The sequence below is a fragment of the Leucoraja erinacea genome, unplaced genomic scaffold, assembly GCF_028641065.1.
Source record: "Leucoraja erinacea ecotype New England unplaced genomic scaffold, Leri_hhj_1 Leri_144S, whole genome shotgun sequence".
NCBI lineage: Eukaryota > Metazoa > Chordata > Chondrichthyes > Rajiformes > Rajidae > Leucoraja > Leucoraja erinaceus.
Genome location: NW_026575726.1, coordinates 97,501 through 115,000, shown reverse-complemented (window position 1 = coordinate 115,000; position 17,500 = coordinate 97,501). Strand labels below are relative to the sequence as shown.

General features: G+C 53.9%; 2 protein-coding genes across 2 annotated transcripts in view; both read right to left on the bottom strand.

Annotated features, from left to right (window-relative positions):
• Positions 1-7,836, bottom strand: part of LOC129715850 (mitogen-activated protein kinase kinase kinase kinase 2-like) — a 33,389-nt gene extending 25,553 nt beyond the window's left edge. The window contains 3 exon segments of the mRNA XM_055665733.1: positions 212-302; positions 1,300-1,357; positions 7,075-7,836. Of these exon segments, the coding sequence (XP_055521708.1) occupies positions 212-302; positions 1,300-1,357; positions 7,075-7,440 (515 nt within the window). The 5' untranslated portion in view covers positions 7,441-7,836.
• Positions 7,837-9,302: 1,466 nt separating this feature from the next.
• Positions 9,303-17,500, bottom strand: part of men1 (multiple endocrine neoplasia I) — a 15,693-nt gene continuing 7,495 nt past the window's right edge. Inside the window, exons 6-10 of the mRNA XM_055665729.1 lie at positions 17,052-17,139; positions 15,375-15,511; positions 13,510-13,643; positions 11,010-11,185; positions 9,303-9,754 (exon numbers count right to left, since the gene is read on the bottom strand). Of these exons, the coding sequence (XP_055521704.1) occupies positions 9,305-9,754; positions 11,010-11,185; positions 13,510-13,643; positions 15,375-15,511; positions 17,052-17,139 (985 nt within the window). The 3' untranslated portion in view covers positions 9,303-9,304. The remainder of the gene's footprint in view (positions 9,755-11,009; positions 11,186-13,509; positions 13,644-15,374; positions 15,512-17,051; positions 17,140-17,500) is intronic.

The following is a 17,500-nucleotide window of genomic DNA, read 5'->3' as shown; positions in this document are numbered from 1 at the left end:
TAGATGGAGGCGGTGGATGGGAGGGAGGTTTGTTGTGTGTGTGTGTGTGTGTGACGGTCTGGGCTGCAACTGTCCGCAACTCGCAGCCGTTTGGACGGAGCCGTTCCAATGGTGATTGAGCGGGAGATCTGGCAAAATGGGCGTCGGTCCCGGGAGGGAGGGGAGACCCTCGCCACCCCCACCCCCAGCCCCAGCCCCTGGGGGCTCTCACCTGAAGTAGCTGCCGAAGTAGGCAACGATGTTGTGGTGTTTGCAGCCGCGCATCATGGTGATCTCTTGCTGCAGGGAGGAGATATCGTCACCTGGAGCAGAGACACAGTGTTAGTGGCACGGCGAGGGGAGGGGTAGGGGGGGGGGGGGCAAGAGAGGGGTATCGCTCAGAGAGAGAGAGAGAGAGGGGGGGAGTTACAGGGGCAGAGTGGGCATCCTTTACGTCATCAACAAGACCCTCCAGCCCCTCATCATTCACACCTGCTCATTCTTGATCAACACGTTCCCCCCAGCACCCTGACCCCCGCACCCTGACCCCTGACACCAGCACCATGACCCCAGCACCCTGACCCCCGCACCTTGACCCCCACACCCTGACCCCCCCGCACCCTGACCCCAGCACCATGACCCCAGCACCCTGACCTGCCCCCGCACCCTGACCCCTGCACCCTGACCCCAGCACCCTGACCCCAGCACCCTCCCACACTAGCACCCTGACCCCAGCACCCTGACCCCAGCACCCTAAATTAACTCACCGTACCAACACATTGAGCCTCCATTATCTGAGCCTCCACCAAGACAGCGTCAGTGTGTTTGTCCCCTGGAACCACTCCATCATCTGTACCTTGCCTCACCTCATCCCTCATAGAAACATCGACAGTAGGTGCAGGAGTTGGCCATTCGGCCCTTCCAGCCAGCACCGCCATTCAATATGATCACAGCTGATCATCTACAATCAGGACCCCGTTCCTGCTTTCTCCCCCATATCCCCTGATTCCGTTAGCCCGAAGAGCTAAATCTAACTCTCTCTTGAAAACATCCAGTGAACCGGCCTCCACTGCCTTCTGTGGCAGAGAATCCCACAGATTCACAACTCTCTGGGTGGAAAGGATTACGGGGAGAAGGCAGGAGAATGGGGGTTGAGAGGGAAAGATAGAATGACAGAGCAGACTCGATGGGCCGAATGGCCTAATTCTTACTCCTTTGACTAATAAACATGTGAAACTCTACAGGGTCCCGTTTAAAAGTTTTCCCTCTAACTGAAACCTGTGCCCTCTAATGTTAGCTTCCTCTCCCTGGACAACTCACCCGGATCGAGTTTGATGATCTTGACAGCTGACATCTCGCTGGTCTCAGTATTCCGAGCCTGGGGAACGGTGGGAACAGGAATTATATCCACAGTGACAAATATTCAAAGATGAAAGCTTGAAATAGAGCAAGTTGTGACCCTAACCAAAATAAATTTAATCATGTCTACACTGCAGTTTAGAAGGATGAGAGGGTTCCTTATTGAAACATATAAGTTTATTACGGGATTGGACACGCTAGAGGCAGGAATGGCATGTTGGCCTTCATAACAAGAGGAGTTGAGTATAGGAGCAAAGAGGTCCTTCTGTAGTTGTACAGGGCCCTGGTGAGACCACACCTGGAGCATTGTGTACAGTTTTGGCCTGTTGGCCTTCATAGCAAAATGATTTGAGTCTAGGAGCAAAGAGGTCCTTCTGCAGTTGTACAGGGTCCTGGTGAGACCACACCTGGAGTATTGTGTACAGTTTTGGCCTGTTGGCCTTCATAACAAGAGGAGTTGAGTCTAGGAGCAAAGAGGTCCTTCTGTAGTTGTACAGGGCCCTGGTGAGACCACACCTGGAGTATTGTGTACAGTTTTGGTCCCCTAATTTGAGGAAGGACATTCTTGCTATTGAGGGAGCCCAGCGTAGGTTCACCAGGTTAATTCCCGGGATGGCGGGACTGTCATATGCTGAGAGAATGTGGAGCGGCTGTGGGCTTGTACACTCTGGAGTTTAGAAGGGGGGAGCGTTGTGCTGTCAGACGGAGGGAGAACGGTGAGGGGGGGGGGGGGGGGCAGGAGGGGGGGGCAGTGAGGGGGGGAGGGGGAGGGGAGGGTCGGTGAGGGGGGGGGGGGGGGGGGGGGGAGGGGAGAGCGCTGCGCTTTGGGACAGAGCAGACCCTGACGTAAACGGCCACACAGAGAAGGATATTGTTCCTCCTGTCCGGGGCTTCATCCACCTTCTCCCCCCTCCCTCAGCCGAGACCACCATGTTGTGGCATCTGCCTGTGTACAAAGTCCACTGCCGGACGGGTGGCGAGAGTGACAGTGTGCGGGAGGGAGGGAGGGAGGGAGGTGGCGGGCGTTACGTAAATGCACAGGCGCGCTGGTCTGCAGAAGAACCGTTTCAAAAGTTTCAAAACAGGAAGCTGTGCTTCAGATTAGACGGGCAGCCGGTGGGGTGGGGGGTGGGGTGGGGGGGGGGGGGGGGGGGGCAGAGACTGGAGTCCAAACTCAACAGAGATTGGGGGAGGGGGCGCGAGAGACTGAACTCGCCCCCCTCCGTGCCAACCAGCGATCCCCGCACACTAACACTATCCTACACACACACTGGGGACAATTTACAATTTACACCGAAGCCAATTAACCTACAAACCCCACACGTGTCTTTGTGGAGTGTGGGAGGAAACCGGAGCGCCCGGAGAAAACCCACGCAGGCCACGGGGAGAGAACGTGCAAACTCCGTACAGACAGCACTTGTAGTCGGGTTGGAACCCGGGTCTCCAGCGCTGGTAGCTCTACCTATATAACCATATAACAATTACAGCACGGAAACAGGCCATCTCGGCCCTACAAGTCCATGCCGAACAAATTTTTTTTCCCCTTAGTCCCACCTGCCTGCACTCATACCATAACCCTCCATTCCCTTCTCATCCATATGCCTATCCAATTTATTTTTAAATGATACCAATGAACCTGCCTCCACCACTTCCACTGGGAGCTCATTCCACACCGCCACCACTCTCTGCGTAAAGAAGTTCCCCCTCATATTACCCCTAAACTTCTGTCCCTTAATTCTGAAGTCATGTCCCCTTGTTTGAATCTTCCCTACTCTCAGTGGGAAAAGCTTGTCCACATCAACTCTGTCTATCCCTCTCATCATTTTAAAGACCTCTATCAGGTCCCCCCTTAACCTTCTGCGCTCCAGAGAATAAAGACCTAACTTGTTCAACCTATCTCTGTAACTTAGTTGCTGAAACCCAGGCAACATTCTAGTAAATCTCCTCTGTACTCTCTCTATTTTGTTGACATCCGTCCTACAATTGGGTGCCCACCATGCCACCCTACACAGACACCTTGAATGCCCACCATAGTGGAGTACCAGGCACTCCACAAGTTACATCTGTACCCAGATGGTGTTAGAGAGGGACTACGTGTGGTCCACGGGCGATCTGGGGGATTTGTGGGGCCGCTGGTCACCACGGGCGGTGGATGGTGATAATTTAGTCTCTAAGAACATTTATTATTATGGTAGGTAGACAAAAATGCTGGAGAAACTCAGCGGGTGAGGCAGCATCTATGGAGAGAAGGAACAGGCGACGTTTCGGGTCGAGACCCTTCTTGGTCTGTGGGATTCTCAGAGTGCGGTGGAGGCAGGTTCTCTGGATGCTTTCAAGAGAGAGCTAGATAGGGCTCTTAAAGATAGTGGAGTCAGGGGAGAAGGCAGGAACGGGGTACTGATTGGGGATGTTCAGCCTTGATCACATTGAATGGCAGTAACATAGAAACATAGAAACATAGAAATTAGGTGCAGGAGTAGAGGCCATCCGGCCCTTCGAGCCTGCACCGCCATTCAATATGATCATGGCTGATCATCCAACTCAGTATCCCGTACCTGCCTTCTCTCCATACCCCCTGATCCCCTTAGCCACAAGGGCCACATCCAACTCCCTCTTAAATATAGCCAATGAACTGGCCTCAACTACCCTCTGTGGCAGAGAGTTCCAGAGATTCACCACTCTCTGTGTGAAAAAAGTTCTCCTCATCTCGGTTTTAAAGGATTTCCCCCATATCCTTAAGCTGTGACCCCTTGTCCTGGACTTCCCCAACATCGGGAACAATCTTCCTGCATCTAGCCTGTCCAACCCCTTAAGAATTTTGTAAGTTTCTATAAGATCCCCTCTCAATCTCCTAAATTCTTGAGAGTATAAACCAAGTACTGGCTGGGAGGGCCGAATGGCCTCCTCCTGCACCTATTGTCTATTGACTACACACCAGGTGGAATCCCTGTAGAAAATAGACCGGCAATCACTTCCAGTAACATCTGCTCAGAGAGAGAGAGGATGATTTTTAAAATAGCATGGTTCAGTTGCCTGATAACAGTTGTGGTGGGAAGGATATTTTCACACTTCTATGCTCAATACTCAAATATACTAGACTCAAATTACATGCATGCCATGCTTTACTTAACTAATGAAAAACACTGTGACTCCCTTCTGGGATAGTCTGGTCAGCATGATGGGTTGGGCCGAAGGGCCTGTTTCAATCTCTGCGGCATCTGCTTTTAATGTATTAATATCCATGTTGATCATATGACAATACCCACTTTGGACTAATGAAGAATCAGTCTGAAGAAGGGTCTCGACCCGAATCGTCACCTATCCATGTATCAGAGAAGGTTCACCAGACTGATTCCTGGGATGGCGGGACTTTCATATGAAGAAAGACTGGATAGACTCGGCTTGTACTCGCTAGAATTTAGACGATTGAGGGGGGATCTTATAGAAACTTACAAAATTCTTAAGGGGTTGGACAGGCTAGATGCAGGAAGATTGTTCCCGATGTTGGGGAAGTCCAGAACAAGGGGTCACAGTTTGAGGATAAGAGGGAAATCTTTTAGGACCGAGATGAGGAAAACATTTTTCACACAGAGTGGTGAATCTGTGGAATTCTCTGCCACAGAAGGTAGTTGAGGCCACAGTCATTGGCTATATTTAAGAGGGAGTTAGATGTGGCACCTTGTGGCTAAAGGGATCAGGGGGTATGGAGAGAAGGCAGGTACAGGATACTGAGTTGGATGATCAGCCATGATCATATTGAATGGCGAATGGTGCAGGCTCGAAGGGCCGAATGGCCTCTACTCCTGCACCTATTTTCTATGTTTCTATGTTTCTCCACAGATGCTGCCTGTCCCGCTGAGTTACTCCAGCACTCTGTGAAACGTCACCTATCCATGTTCTCCACAGATGCTGCCTGACCCGCTGAGTTATTGTGCAGCATCATCCATGGAGCGAAGGAAATAATCAACGTTTCGTTGCCTATATCCTGATCACCATAGATACTGCCTGACCCGCTGAGTTACCCCAGCACTCTGTGTCTGTCTGCTCAGTGGGTAATGTGTGTTTTGGGTGTAAGTAAGGCAGCCTCTGCTCTGCCACCTTAACACATACAAGCCAGATCTGAAAGTAACGGGGGGAGTAACCTGCCGGAAAGCCACAACTGACAGATTCACACATCCTGCCCTCAGCGTTCTCACCATTCCTCTTCAGTTGCTGATCATCCCAGCTGCATGAAATGCTGCCGGCCCTTGCTCCAGCCCAGCTCAGTTTAGGTTACACTGAGGTCCAGTGAAAAGCTTATTTGTTGCGTGCTAACCAGTCAGTCGAAAGACTATACATGATTACAATCGAGCCGTCCACAGTGTACAGATACATGATATGTAGGCCAGCAGCATCATCACGGACCAGTCTCACCCCCGGTCACTCCCTCTTCTCCCCTCTCCCATCGGGCAAGAGGTACAGAAGTGTGAAAACCAACACACACACACACGCACACCTCCAGATTCAGGGACAGTTTCTTCCCGGCTGTTATCAGGCAACTGTGAACCGTCCTCTCACCAACTAGAGAGCGGTCCTGACCTCCCATCCACCTCATTGGAGACCCTCGGACTATCCTCGATCGGGACTTTACCTTGCACTAAACGTTATTCCCTTTATCCTGTATCTGTACACTGTGGACGGCTCGATTGTAATCATGTGTTGTCTTTCCGCTGACTGGTTAGCACGCAACAAAGAAGCTTTTCACTGTACCTCGGTACACGGGACAGTAAACCTGACCAGGCGTTTTTTAATTGCTGCGATAACAATTAAGTCCAGAACCAGGGGCCACACAGTTTAAGAATAAGGGGTCGGCCATTTAGAACGGAGACGAGGAAACACTTTTTCTCACAGAGAGTGGTGAGTCTGTGGAATTCTCTGCCTCAGAGGGCGGTGGAGGCCGGTTCTCTGGATACTTTCAAGAGAAAGCTAGATCGGGCTCTTAAAGATAGTGGAGTCAGGGATATGGGGAGAAGGCAGGAACGGGGTACTGATTGGGGATGATCAGCCATGATCACCTTGTATGGCAGTGCTGGCTGGAAGGACCGAATGGCCTCTACTCCTGCACCTATTGTCTGTAGCCCCTGCCTCAACTAGCTCCTCTGGCAGCTTGCTCCAAGCGCCCTCCACTCTCTGTGTGAAACAGTCACGGTGGCGCAGCGGGTAGAGCTGCTGCCTCACAGTGCCCGAGACCCGGGTTCCATCCCCACAAGGGCGCTGTCTGTACGGAGTTTGCACGTTCTCCCCGCTACCCGCCTGGTTTTTCTCCCTGATCATCGGTTTCCTCCCACGCGTGCAAATTTGTAGGTTAATTGGCTGGGCAAATGTCGAAAATTGTCCCTGGTGGGTGTAGGATGGTGTTAATGTGTGGAGAACACTGGCTGGCATGGACCCGGTGGGCCGAAGGGCCTGTTTCCGTGCTGTTTCTCTCCAAAACTAAACTAAGTTCCCAATGACACCTCCAGGGAGGAAACCGATGCAAACTAAGTGCGTGGAGAATCTTTTCTCGTCCAAAAACCCCGGACGGTGCAGAGAGGAGAGTTGTTGCATGAAGCGTTTGATGCTGCTGTGCCTGACGGTGAGATAAGGCTAACGAACGGAAACGAGAGTGTGCGGCAGAGCCGGCAGCTTCTGCTTTTAGCCTGGGGAGCGCTTGCAAAAGGTGGATTGTTTTTTACTCTTGTTATTGTAAAAGCTGACCTTAAAGACGTCTCCGTACGTGCCGCTGCCAATACGCTGGATCAGTTCAAACTCATCCAGAGGGTTCTTGCTAGAGATCATCTGCTCCAGGTCGGGGGCATCGTAGAACACGCTGTTCATCGTGGCTGGGGGCGCGGTGCGCGCTGTCCTCTCGCCCGGGTCCCGCACTGCTGCTGCCTCCTCCACTCCCGACCCCTCGACAACCAACGTAACAACCCTGCCGCAGAGACCCCGGTCGTTCTTCCTCTTCCTGTCGTGTAGCCACGGTAACAAGGTAGTCTCTCTCTCTCTCTCTCTCATGCTCTCTCTCTCGCACTCTCTCTCGCTCCCGCTAGTGCGAGCAGGACACCTACAGGCCGGTCGCATCTGACAACCTGACCTGCGCGGCACGGTGGAGCTGCTGCCTCACAGCGCCGGGGAACCCGGTTCGATCCTGACCACGGGTGCTGTCTGTGTGCAGTTTGCTACGCTCTCCCCGTGAGGTTTCTCCAGTTTCCTCCCACCCTACAAAGACGTGTGTGTTTGAGGGTTCGGTGGCTTGTGTAAATCGTCCCTGGTGTGTAGTCTAGAACTAGTGTGATGTGGGATCACTGGTCTGTGCCGACTTGAGTCTGCACTGTATCTCCAAAACTAAATTAAAGAACTTCTCTCCCGCTGTTGTGTATTAATCAGCATCTGCAGATCATGTTTCTATATTTTGACTGCTCCACTGCAGATTCTTCTCAAGGTTTACCTAATTTGAAGAGGCTCTTCGCTGCATCTTAAGGATTTCCCAAGACGTCACCTATCGCTGCAGATCTGCCTGACCCGGAGTTACTCCCAGCACTCTGTGAAACGTCACCTATCCATGTTCTCCCACAGATGCTGCCTGACCCGCTGAGTTACTCCAGCACTCTGTGAAACGTCACCTATCCATGTTATCCACACAGATGCTGTCGCTACTCCAGCACTCTGTGAAACGTCACCTATCCATGCTGACCCGCTGAGTTACCCGCACTCTGTGAAAGGTACTCCAGCATGCTCTGTGAAACTCCAGCACTCTGTGAAACACCGCCTATCCATGTTCTCCAGAGATGCTGCCTGACCCGCTGAGTTACTCCAGCACTCTGTGAAACGTCACCTATCCATGTTCTCCACAGCTGCTGCCTGACCCGCTGAGTTATTCCAGCACTCTGTGAAACGTCACCTATCCACGTTCTCCACAGATGCTGCCTGACCCACTGAGTTACTTCAGCACTCTGTGAAACGTCACCTATCCATGTTCTCCACAGATGCTGCCTGGCCCGCTGAGTTACTCCAGAACTCTGTGAAACGCCACCTATCCATGTTCTCCACAGATGCTGCTGACCCACTGAGTTACTCCAGCACTCTGTGTCTATCTTATGTTTTTTGTCTGACGTTTGAGTCTGTGTGTCGGTGATTCTGCTTTTAATTGCAAGATTTTCATTGCATTCGCCCCAAGAGTTAAATCTAACTCTCTCTTGAAAACATGCCATTGTTTCCCTTTCAGCAAATCACATATCACATTAGAACACACAATTTTCTTTCAATACAAATTCTATTTTACAAAACATTATTCACAAATTGAGAATACAAAGCAGTTTGACTCTAATCCACATGGGTAACTGAATCCAGGGGCATCACGAGCCCGGTTCTCACAGCTCTCCTGAAATATCAGTCATTGCCACTTCCCCTTGCACCTCTCTCCATTCTAATCCCCACAAGTCCGAATAAAGGTGTCGACCTGAAACGCCACCCATTCCTTCTCTCCAGAGACGCTGCCCGTCCCGCTGAGTGTTTTGTGTCTCCGCTCTCCATTCAAATACAGCAGTGCTCCCACAGAAACACATCTTCTTAACACAAGCGTTCCAATCCTCTCCCGAAACCCAGCCCTCTCCTTCCCCTTCCAAAACTCCTGCCTGACTACCTAACCCCTGCCCCTCACACACTCCCTCTCCTCCAACCCCCACTCCCTCTCTACTCCCACCCTCCATCTCCCTCTAACCCCTCCCTACTCTCTCACCTTCTCCCTGCCCCCCCTCTCCTTCCCACCCCTCACTCTCTCTCGATGCCTCTCTACCCTTCCCACCACCCTCCCCCTCCCCCCTCTCCTCACCACCTCCTGTCCTCTCATCACCCCATCTCCCTCAACCCCCAACTCCTCGGACTCCCCCCACCCCCCGTCCTGTCCTCTCTCTCCCCCCCCCCCCCCCCGCGCGAGACGGTGATGTCAGAGGGACTTGCGTTGCCTCTTGAGGAAGGACAGGGTGTAGTCACTGGCGGAGCTGAGCTTCTGCTTCTTCATCTGGACCTGTGACTGCGCGGTGAGCTGCAGTTTGATGGCGCTGGAGTTGATCTTCAGGGCGGTGAGCAGCTCCTTCATCCCCTTCATCTTCTCGCTGTGGAAGGTGACGCAGGGCCCAGTGGGGGCGGCGAGGGCCTGCGGGGCGGAGACGGAGACGGAGACGGAGACGGGGCCGGGGTCCGCCCGCTGGCTGGGGGCCGAGCGTCGCCGCTCCATCAGCTTCTCGGGCTGGAACTTCTTGGCGAGGGGCGGCTCCTCGGCCTTGGATTCGCGGCGTGGGCCCCGTCGCCGAGCCTCGCGCGAGTCGTCGCTGTGCTGGTCCTCGTCCTCGTTGCTCTCCGTGTCCTTCACGATGATGGTCACCTGGTGCCGGACCTGGAGAGGACGGAGAGGTCACTGCACCCGCCGGCTGCCCGCAACAACGGTGGCGAGATACGGTCTAATCCCCCCCACACACACGGTCTAACCCCCGCAAACCCCCCCCCCCCCCCCCACGGCCCCCCCCACTGCACCCACACAGTCTACCCGCACCCCAACCGGCGACACGGTCTAACACCCCCCCCCCACACACACACACGGTCTAACCCCCCCCCCCCCCCCCCCACACACACGGAGAGGTCACTGCACCAGCCAGCTGCCCGCACGGGGACCAACGGCGGCGAGCACAGTCTAACCCCCCCCCCCACACACACACACACACACCACGCCACATAAACATGCTCTACACACCCACCTTACAAGGTCATAAGCGATAGGAGCAGAATCAGGCAATTTGGCCCATCTAGTCTACTCCGCAATCATGGCTGATCTATCTCTCCCTCCTAACCCCATTCTCCTGCCTTCTCCCCGTAACCCCTGACACCCGTACTAGTCAAGAATCTATCTATCTCTGCCTTAAATATATCCACTGACTTGTGGCCTCCACAGCCGTCTGTGTGGCAAAGAATCCCACAGATTCACCACCCTCTGACTAAAGAAATTTCCTCCTCTTCTCCTTCCGAAAAGAACACCCTTTAATTCTGAGGCTGTGCCCTCTAGTCCTAGACTCTCCCATTAGAGTCATAGAGTGATACAGCACGGAGACAGGCCCTTCGGCCCAACTTGCCCACACCGGCCAACATGTCCCTTCGACCCAGCTTGCCAACACCGGCCAACACTAGCCCCACCTGCCCGCACTTGGTCCATATCCCTCCAAACCTGTCCTATCCATGTACCTGTCTAACTGTTTCTTAAACGTTGGGATAGTCCCAGCCTCAACTACCTCCTCTGACACCCACCACCCTCTGTGTGAAAAAGGTTACCCCTCAGATTTCTATTAAATCTTTCCCCCTTCACCTTGAACCCATGTCCTCTGGTCCTCGATTCCCCTACTCTGGGCAAGAGACTCTGTGCATCTAACCCAATCTATTCCCCTCATGATTTTATACACCTCTATAAGATCACCCCTCATCCTCCTGCACTCCAGGGAATAGAGACCCAGCCTGCGCAACCTCTCCCTGTAGCTCACACCCTCTAGTCCTGGCAACATCCTCGACGTTTCCATCCGTTCCTCATCCACTCCTTTCACTATTCGGTACGTTTCAATGATATCCCTCCCCCATCCTTCTAAACCCCAGAGAGCCCACCTTACCTGCCCGTCGAACTTGCTGATGGATTGGACGAGGAAGGTGGCCCAGCCCACGTGGAGGACGGGCGTGGAACTGCCTTCCTCCCACTTGCAGATGCCGTCGTAGAAGCGCAGGAGCTGGGCAAAGCTCTCTGGATCCTGCAGAGCAGTGTTGGACAGGGGGCACCCGTGCTGGCCCTGGGGGAGTGGGGGAGAGAGAAGGACAGGTCGACAACATTTCACACTCACGCGGTCTGATACAATACCCCAACAAGGGGCCGCTCAGTTAGTGTCCTGTCGTGCCAGCCCGTAGCATCGACTACGGAGGGTCTACGGCCCCGACCACGGGTGAACAAAGGAGGAGGACTAACTAACACAGACAGTGAAGAATGCTGTGGTGGATGTTTGTGTTAAATTCTATTGTGTATTGTGTGTTCTCTTTTTAAGTGTATCGCTGCTGGCAAATTCATTTCACTGCACCTTCGGGTGTATGTGGCGAATAAAATTGACTTTGACTTTGATAGAGACCCCAGGGGGCAGCTCCGTGGCGGGGCAGAGTTAGTGCCCCATCGTGCCAGAGACCCCAACATGGGGCAGAGTTAGTGCCCCACCGTGCCAGAGACCCCAACATGGGGCAGAGTTAGTGCCCCCACTGTGACAGAGACCCCAACATGGGGCAGAGTTAGTGCCCTACTGTACTAGAGACCCCAACAAGGGGCAGCTCCGTGGCTTGGACAGAGACCCCAACATGGGGCAGAGTTAGTGCCCCACTGTGACAGAGACCCCAACATGGGGCAGAGTTAGTGCCCCACTGTGACAGAGACCCCAACATGGGGCAGAGTTAGTGCCCCACTGTGACAGAGACCCCAACATGGGGCAGAGTTAGTGCCCCACTGTGACAGAGACCCCAACATGGGGCAGAGTTAGTGCCCCACTGTGACAGAGACCCCAACATGGGGCAGAGTTAGTGCCCCTACTGTGCCAGAGACCCCAACATGGGGCAGAGTTAGTGCCCCACTGTGACAGAGACCCCAACATGGGGCAGAGTTAGTGCCCCTACTGTGACAGTGACCCCAACATGGGGCAGAGTTAGTGCCCCACTGTGACAGAGACCCCAACATGGGGCAGAGTTAGTGCCCCACTGTGACAGAGACCCCAACATGGGGCAGAGTTAGTGCCCCACTGTGACAGAGACCCCAACATGGGGCAGAGTTAGTGCCCCCACTGTGACAGGGACCCCAACATGGGGCAGAGTTAGTGCCCCACTGTGACAGAGACCCCAACATGGGGCAGAGTTAGTGCCCCCACTGTGACAGAGACCCCAACATGGGGCAGAGTTAGTGCCCCCACTGTGACAGAGACCCCAACATGGGGCAGAGGTAGTGCCCCTACTGTGACAGAGACCCCAACATGGGGCAGAGTTAGTGCCCCACTGTGACCAGAGACCCCAACATGGGGCAGAGTTAGTGCCCTACTGTGACAGACCCCAACATGGGGCAGAGTTAGTGCCCCACTGTGACAGAGACCCCAACATGGGGCAGAGTTAGTGCCCCACTGTGACAGAGACCCCAACATGGGGCAGAGTTAGTGCCCCACTGTGACAGAGACCCCAACATGGGGCAGAGTTAGTGCCCCTACTGTGACAGAGACCCCAACATGGGGCAGAGTTAGTGCCCCTACTGTGCCAGAGACCCCAACATGGGGCAGAGTTAGTGCCCCACTGTGACAGAGACCCCAACATGGGGCAGAGTTAGTGCCCCACTGTGACAGAGACCCCAACATGGGGCAGAGTTAGTGCCCCACTGTGACAGAGACCCCAACACAGAGTTAGTGCCCCTATTGTGACAGACCCCAACATGGGGCAGAGTTAGTGCCCCACTGTGACAGAGACCCCAACATGGAGCAGAGTTAGTGCCCCACTGTGACAGAGACCCCAACATGGGGCAGAGTTAGTGCCCCACTGTGACAGAGACCCCAACATGGGGCAGAGTTAGTGCCCCACTGTGACAGAGACCCCAACATGGGGCAGAGTTAGTGCCCCACTGTGACAGAGACCCCAACATGGGGCAGAGTTAGTGCCCTACTGTGACAGAGACCCCAACATGGGGCAGAGTTAGTGCCCCACTGTGACAGAGACCCAGGTTCCATCCCGACTACGGATCAGCGTTGGCAGACAGTAATAAGGTTAGTAGACAGTACAGAGATCGGGCGTGAGTGGTACTGAGATAAAATGGTGCCAGAGGAGGTAGACAAAATGTGTAGTAAGGGATCGCTGGTCGGCACAGACCCGGTGGGCCGAAGGGCCTGTTTCCGTGCTGTATCTCTTAAAACAATCCGATTCATTTAGCCGGGAGGCAGGAAATGTCTAGAGGAGTCGGACAAACCTAGATGGGGCACCTGGGTCAGCATGAACGATTTGGGCCGAAGGGCCTGTTTTCGCACATGAAAAGCCCTACAACATGGAGAGGCTGCTAGGGGAAGACAAAGGAGGGGGGGGGGGGGGGGGGGGGGGGTTGGTTCCCCTCCGTTTCACCGTCCCCGTGCTCTTCAGACGCCTCGATCGCACTCGCCATCTCCTTGATTATGTTGGGGATGATATCGTTGGCGATGTCGAAGAACTCTTTGTAAATCTCCTCGTCCTCACGGCAGTAGTTGTAACTGGGACAGAGGGGGAGAGTGGCGTTACGTGGGGAGGGGAGAGAGGGGGGAAGGGGGGAAGAGAGGGGAGGGGGGGGGAGAGAGAGGGGAGAGGGGAGGGGGGGGAAGAGGGGGTGCCCCCAGGAGAGAGAGAGGGGGAGAGGATGGGAGGAGGAGAGAGGGGAAATGGCAGGGGGAGAGAGCAAGTGAAGAGGGGGAGAGATGGATACAAGAGGACACACAAAATTGCTGGAGAAACTCAGCGGGTGCAGCAGCATCTATGGAGCGAAGGAAATAGGCAACGTTTCGGGCCGAAATCCTTCTTCAGTCTAACCCGTCTGAAGAAGGGTTTCGGCCCGAAACGTTGCCTATTTCCTTCACTCCATAGATGCTGCTGCACCCGCTGAGTTTCTCCAGATTTTGTGTACCTTCGATTTTCCAGCATCTGCAGTTCCTTCTTGAACACTTTGGATACGAGAGGAACTTGATCACAAAGAACAAGGGAGGGAGGGGGAGGGCCTGGGGGGGAGAGGAAGGGAGAGAGAAGCGGAGAGAGACAAGGGGATTCATTTAACCTGGAGGCAGGAGAGAGGGGGAGCAAGTCGGAAGAGATGGTTAGGGGAAGCACTCTGTGTATCACACTAACCAAACAGTGAGGAGGGAGGAGGAGGAGGAGAGGGGAGGGGAGGATGCAGAGAGAGAGAGGGTGAGGGGGGAGAAGGGGTGGAAGGGGAGCAAGTGAAAGATGGGGAGAGAGGGATAGGGAAGCGGGAGTGGGAAAGGGGGGGGGAGGGTTGTTTTGTAGGGGGGCGGTTATTTGTGGCCTTACCTTGGATGACAAAGTGGGGCAGAGGGGGGGGGCTGGCGTTAGTGTGGAGGGGAGAGAGGGGGGAAGGGGGAAGAGAGGTGGAGGGGGGAGGGAGAGAGAGGAGAGAGGGCCTGTCGAGGGAGGGGGGAGAGAAATCCTCGATCGGGAAGGGGGGGGAGGAGAGAGAGAGGGGAGTGTAGAGAGAGGAGTGTAGAGAGAGAGGGAGAGAGGGGGGAGGGGAGAGAGAGGGGGAGGGGAGGGTAGGGAGAGAGGGGGGAGTGGAGGGGAGAGAGGGGGGGGGGGGGGGGAGAGAGGGGGGGGGGAGAGGAGAGAGAGAGAGAGAGGGGGGGGGAGGGGGGAGAGGGAAATGGCAGGAGGGGGAGGGAGCAAGTGAAGAGGGGGAGAGATGGATACAAGAGGACACACAAAATTGCTGGAGAAACTCAGCGGGTGCAGCAGCATCTATGGAGCGAAGGAAATAGGCAACGTTTCGGGCCGAAATCCTTCTTCAGACAGATGGGAGAAGGGTTTCGGCCCAAAACGTTGCCTATTTCCTTCACTCCACAGATGCTGCTGCACCCGCTGAGTTTCTCCAGCAATTTTGTGTACCTTCGATTTTCCAGCATCTGCAGTTCCTTCTTGAACACTTTGGATATGAGAGGAACTTGATCACAAAGAACAAGAGAGGGAGGGAGGGCGAGGAAGAGGGGGGGAGAGGAAGCGGAGAGAGAGCAAGGGGAGGAAACGGTGGGAGGGAGAGGGGGAGCAAGTGAAGAGATGGTTCGGGGAAGCACTCTGTGTATCACACTAACCAAACAGTGAGGGGGAGGAGAGGAGAGGGGAGGATGCAGAGAGAGAGAGGGTGAGGGGAGGAGAAGGGGAGCAAGTGAAGATGGGGAGAGAGGGTTAGGGGAAGCGTGAGTGGGAGAGGAGGGTGGCCTTACTCTTGAATGACGGTGGCTGCATCACCCCAGGAGACGAGGGCATCCTTCACATTCCTGTTGCGCCAGAAGAAGCTGGCCAGGTAGACGTAGGGGTAGATGTGCTCGTTGTTGTAGTAAACCTTGGCTGAGGCGATGGCCTGCGGGGTGTGAGGGTGAGAAGCTGGCTCAAACATACATCACCGCACCACAGACATCGCAACCCACCTTCAACAAGCTGGTGCTTCCAGCAGCGGCAACCCAGCACTCGTTTAGTTTACAGATACAGCGCTCAAACAGGCCCTTTCTGTTCAGTTTATCGCCACGTGTAGCGAGATACAGTGAAAAGCTTTTATGTTGCTCGCTATCCCGTCAGCGACAAGACAACACAGGATCCACAGCATACAGATACAGGATAAAGGGTTGGGTTTCGTTCAAGCTATGACCTTTAGTTTAGTATACAGATCTAGCGCAGAAACAGGCCCTTCGGCCCACCGATTCCACACCGACCAGCGATCCCCGCACGCTAACACTATTCAACACACCACTGGGGACAATTTACACTTACACCAGGCCAATTTATTGCTATTGAGGGAGTGCAGCGTAGGTTTACAAGGTTAATTCCCGGGATGGCGGGACTGTCATATGCTGAGAGAATGGAGCAGCTGGGCTTGTACACTATGGAGTTTAGAAGGATGAGAGGGTATCTCATTGAAACATATAGGATTGTTAAGGGTTTGGACACGCTAGAGGCAGGAAACATGTTCCCGATGTTGGGGGAGTCCAGAACCAGGGGCCACACACAGTTTAAGAATAAGGGGTAAGCCATTTAGAATGGAGACGAGGAAACACTTTTTCTCACAGAGAGTTGTGAGTCTGTGGAATCCTCTGCCTCAGAGGGCGGTGGAGGCCGGTTCTCTGGATGCTTTCAAGAGAGAGCTAGATAGGGTTCTTAAAGATAGCGGAGTCAGGGGATATGGGGAGAAGGCAGGTACGGGGTACTGATTGGTGATGATCATCACATTGAATGGCGGTGCTGGCTCGAAGGGCCGAATGGCCTACTCCTCCACCTATTGTCTATTGTCTATTCAGCTACAATTTACCACAGGGGATTACAGGTGTAGGGGGTTACAGACAGGGAGGGGTGTTACAGAGCTTTCAATAGACAATAGACAATGGGTGCAGTAGTAGGCCATTTGGCCCTTCGAGCCAGCACTGCCATTCAATGTGATCATGGCTGATCCTCCCCAGTACCCTGTTCCTGCCTTCTCCCCATATCCCCGGACTCCGCTATTTTTAAGAGCCCTATCTAGCTCTCTCTTGACAGCTCTTTCGTTGGGTGCTATCCAGTCAGCAGAAAGACAATACAAGATTACAATCGAGCCGTTTACAGTGTACAGATAAGGGAATAACGTTTAATGCAAGATAAAGCCCAGTAAAGTCTGATTAACGATAGTCTGAGGGTCTCCAACGAGGGAGGTGAGAACCACTCTCTAGCAGGTGATAGGATGGTTCAGTTGTGTGGGAAGAAGCTGCCCTTCGACCCCTGGCTGCCATGGCGCTGGGATAACTGCAGGACACTTTATTCTGTAACCAACCCACGCTGTACCCAGGGAGACCGACGTCAGGAGGAAGTGTTAGAACACAGCACAGAAATATCCTGCTAATATATGCACTGGCATCGAGTTACTAAACACCCACCTCATGAAAAAGAGTGAGTGGATCTGGTCTCCCCGGCATTGGTTCCAACTCCTCCAGATCTGCCAGGTTTCCCAGGGCCATGGGATACCTGCCGGGATAAATAAGGGACAAACGGATTAGAGTTATAGCCCTGGCCCACGGTGCGAGTTCATTCCGAGAGCTCTCCCGAGTTAAAAAAAAATCAAACTCGTGGTAAGCACGGAGAATGTACATAGCGGGTACGTCGGAGCTCGGGGACGTCTCTTAGCGGCTCGTAACGCTAACGGCGGGTACTCGGGAAGACTCGCTAAAGGCAGGTAAGCATGGGAAGACTCGCAAAGATTTTTCAACACGATGAAAAATGTCCACGAGAGCCTCGAGTACCGACGAGTGGCCATACCTGTAAATCCCCGAGTTCGAATCAGGGCAAACTCGGGGAGAGCTCTTGGAATTGACTTTGACTCTGACAT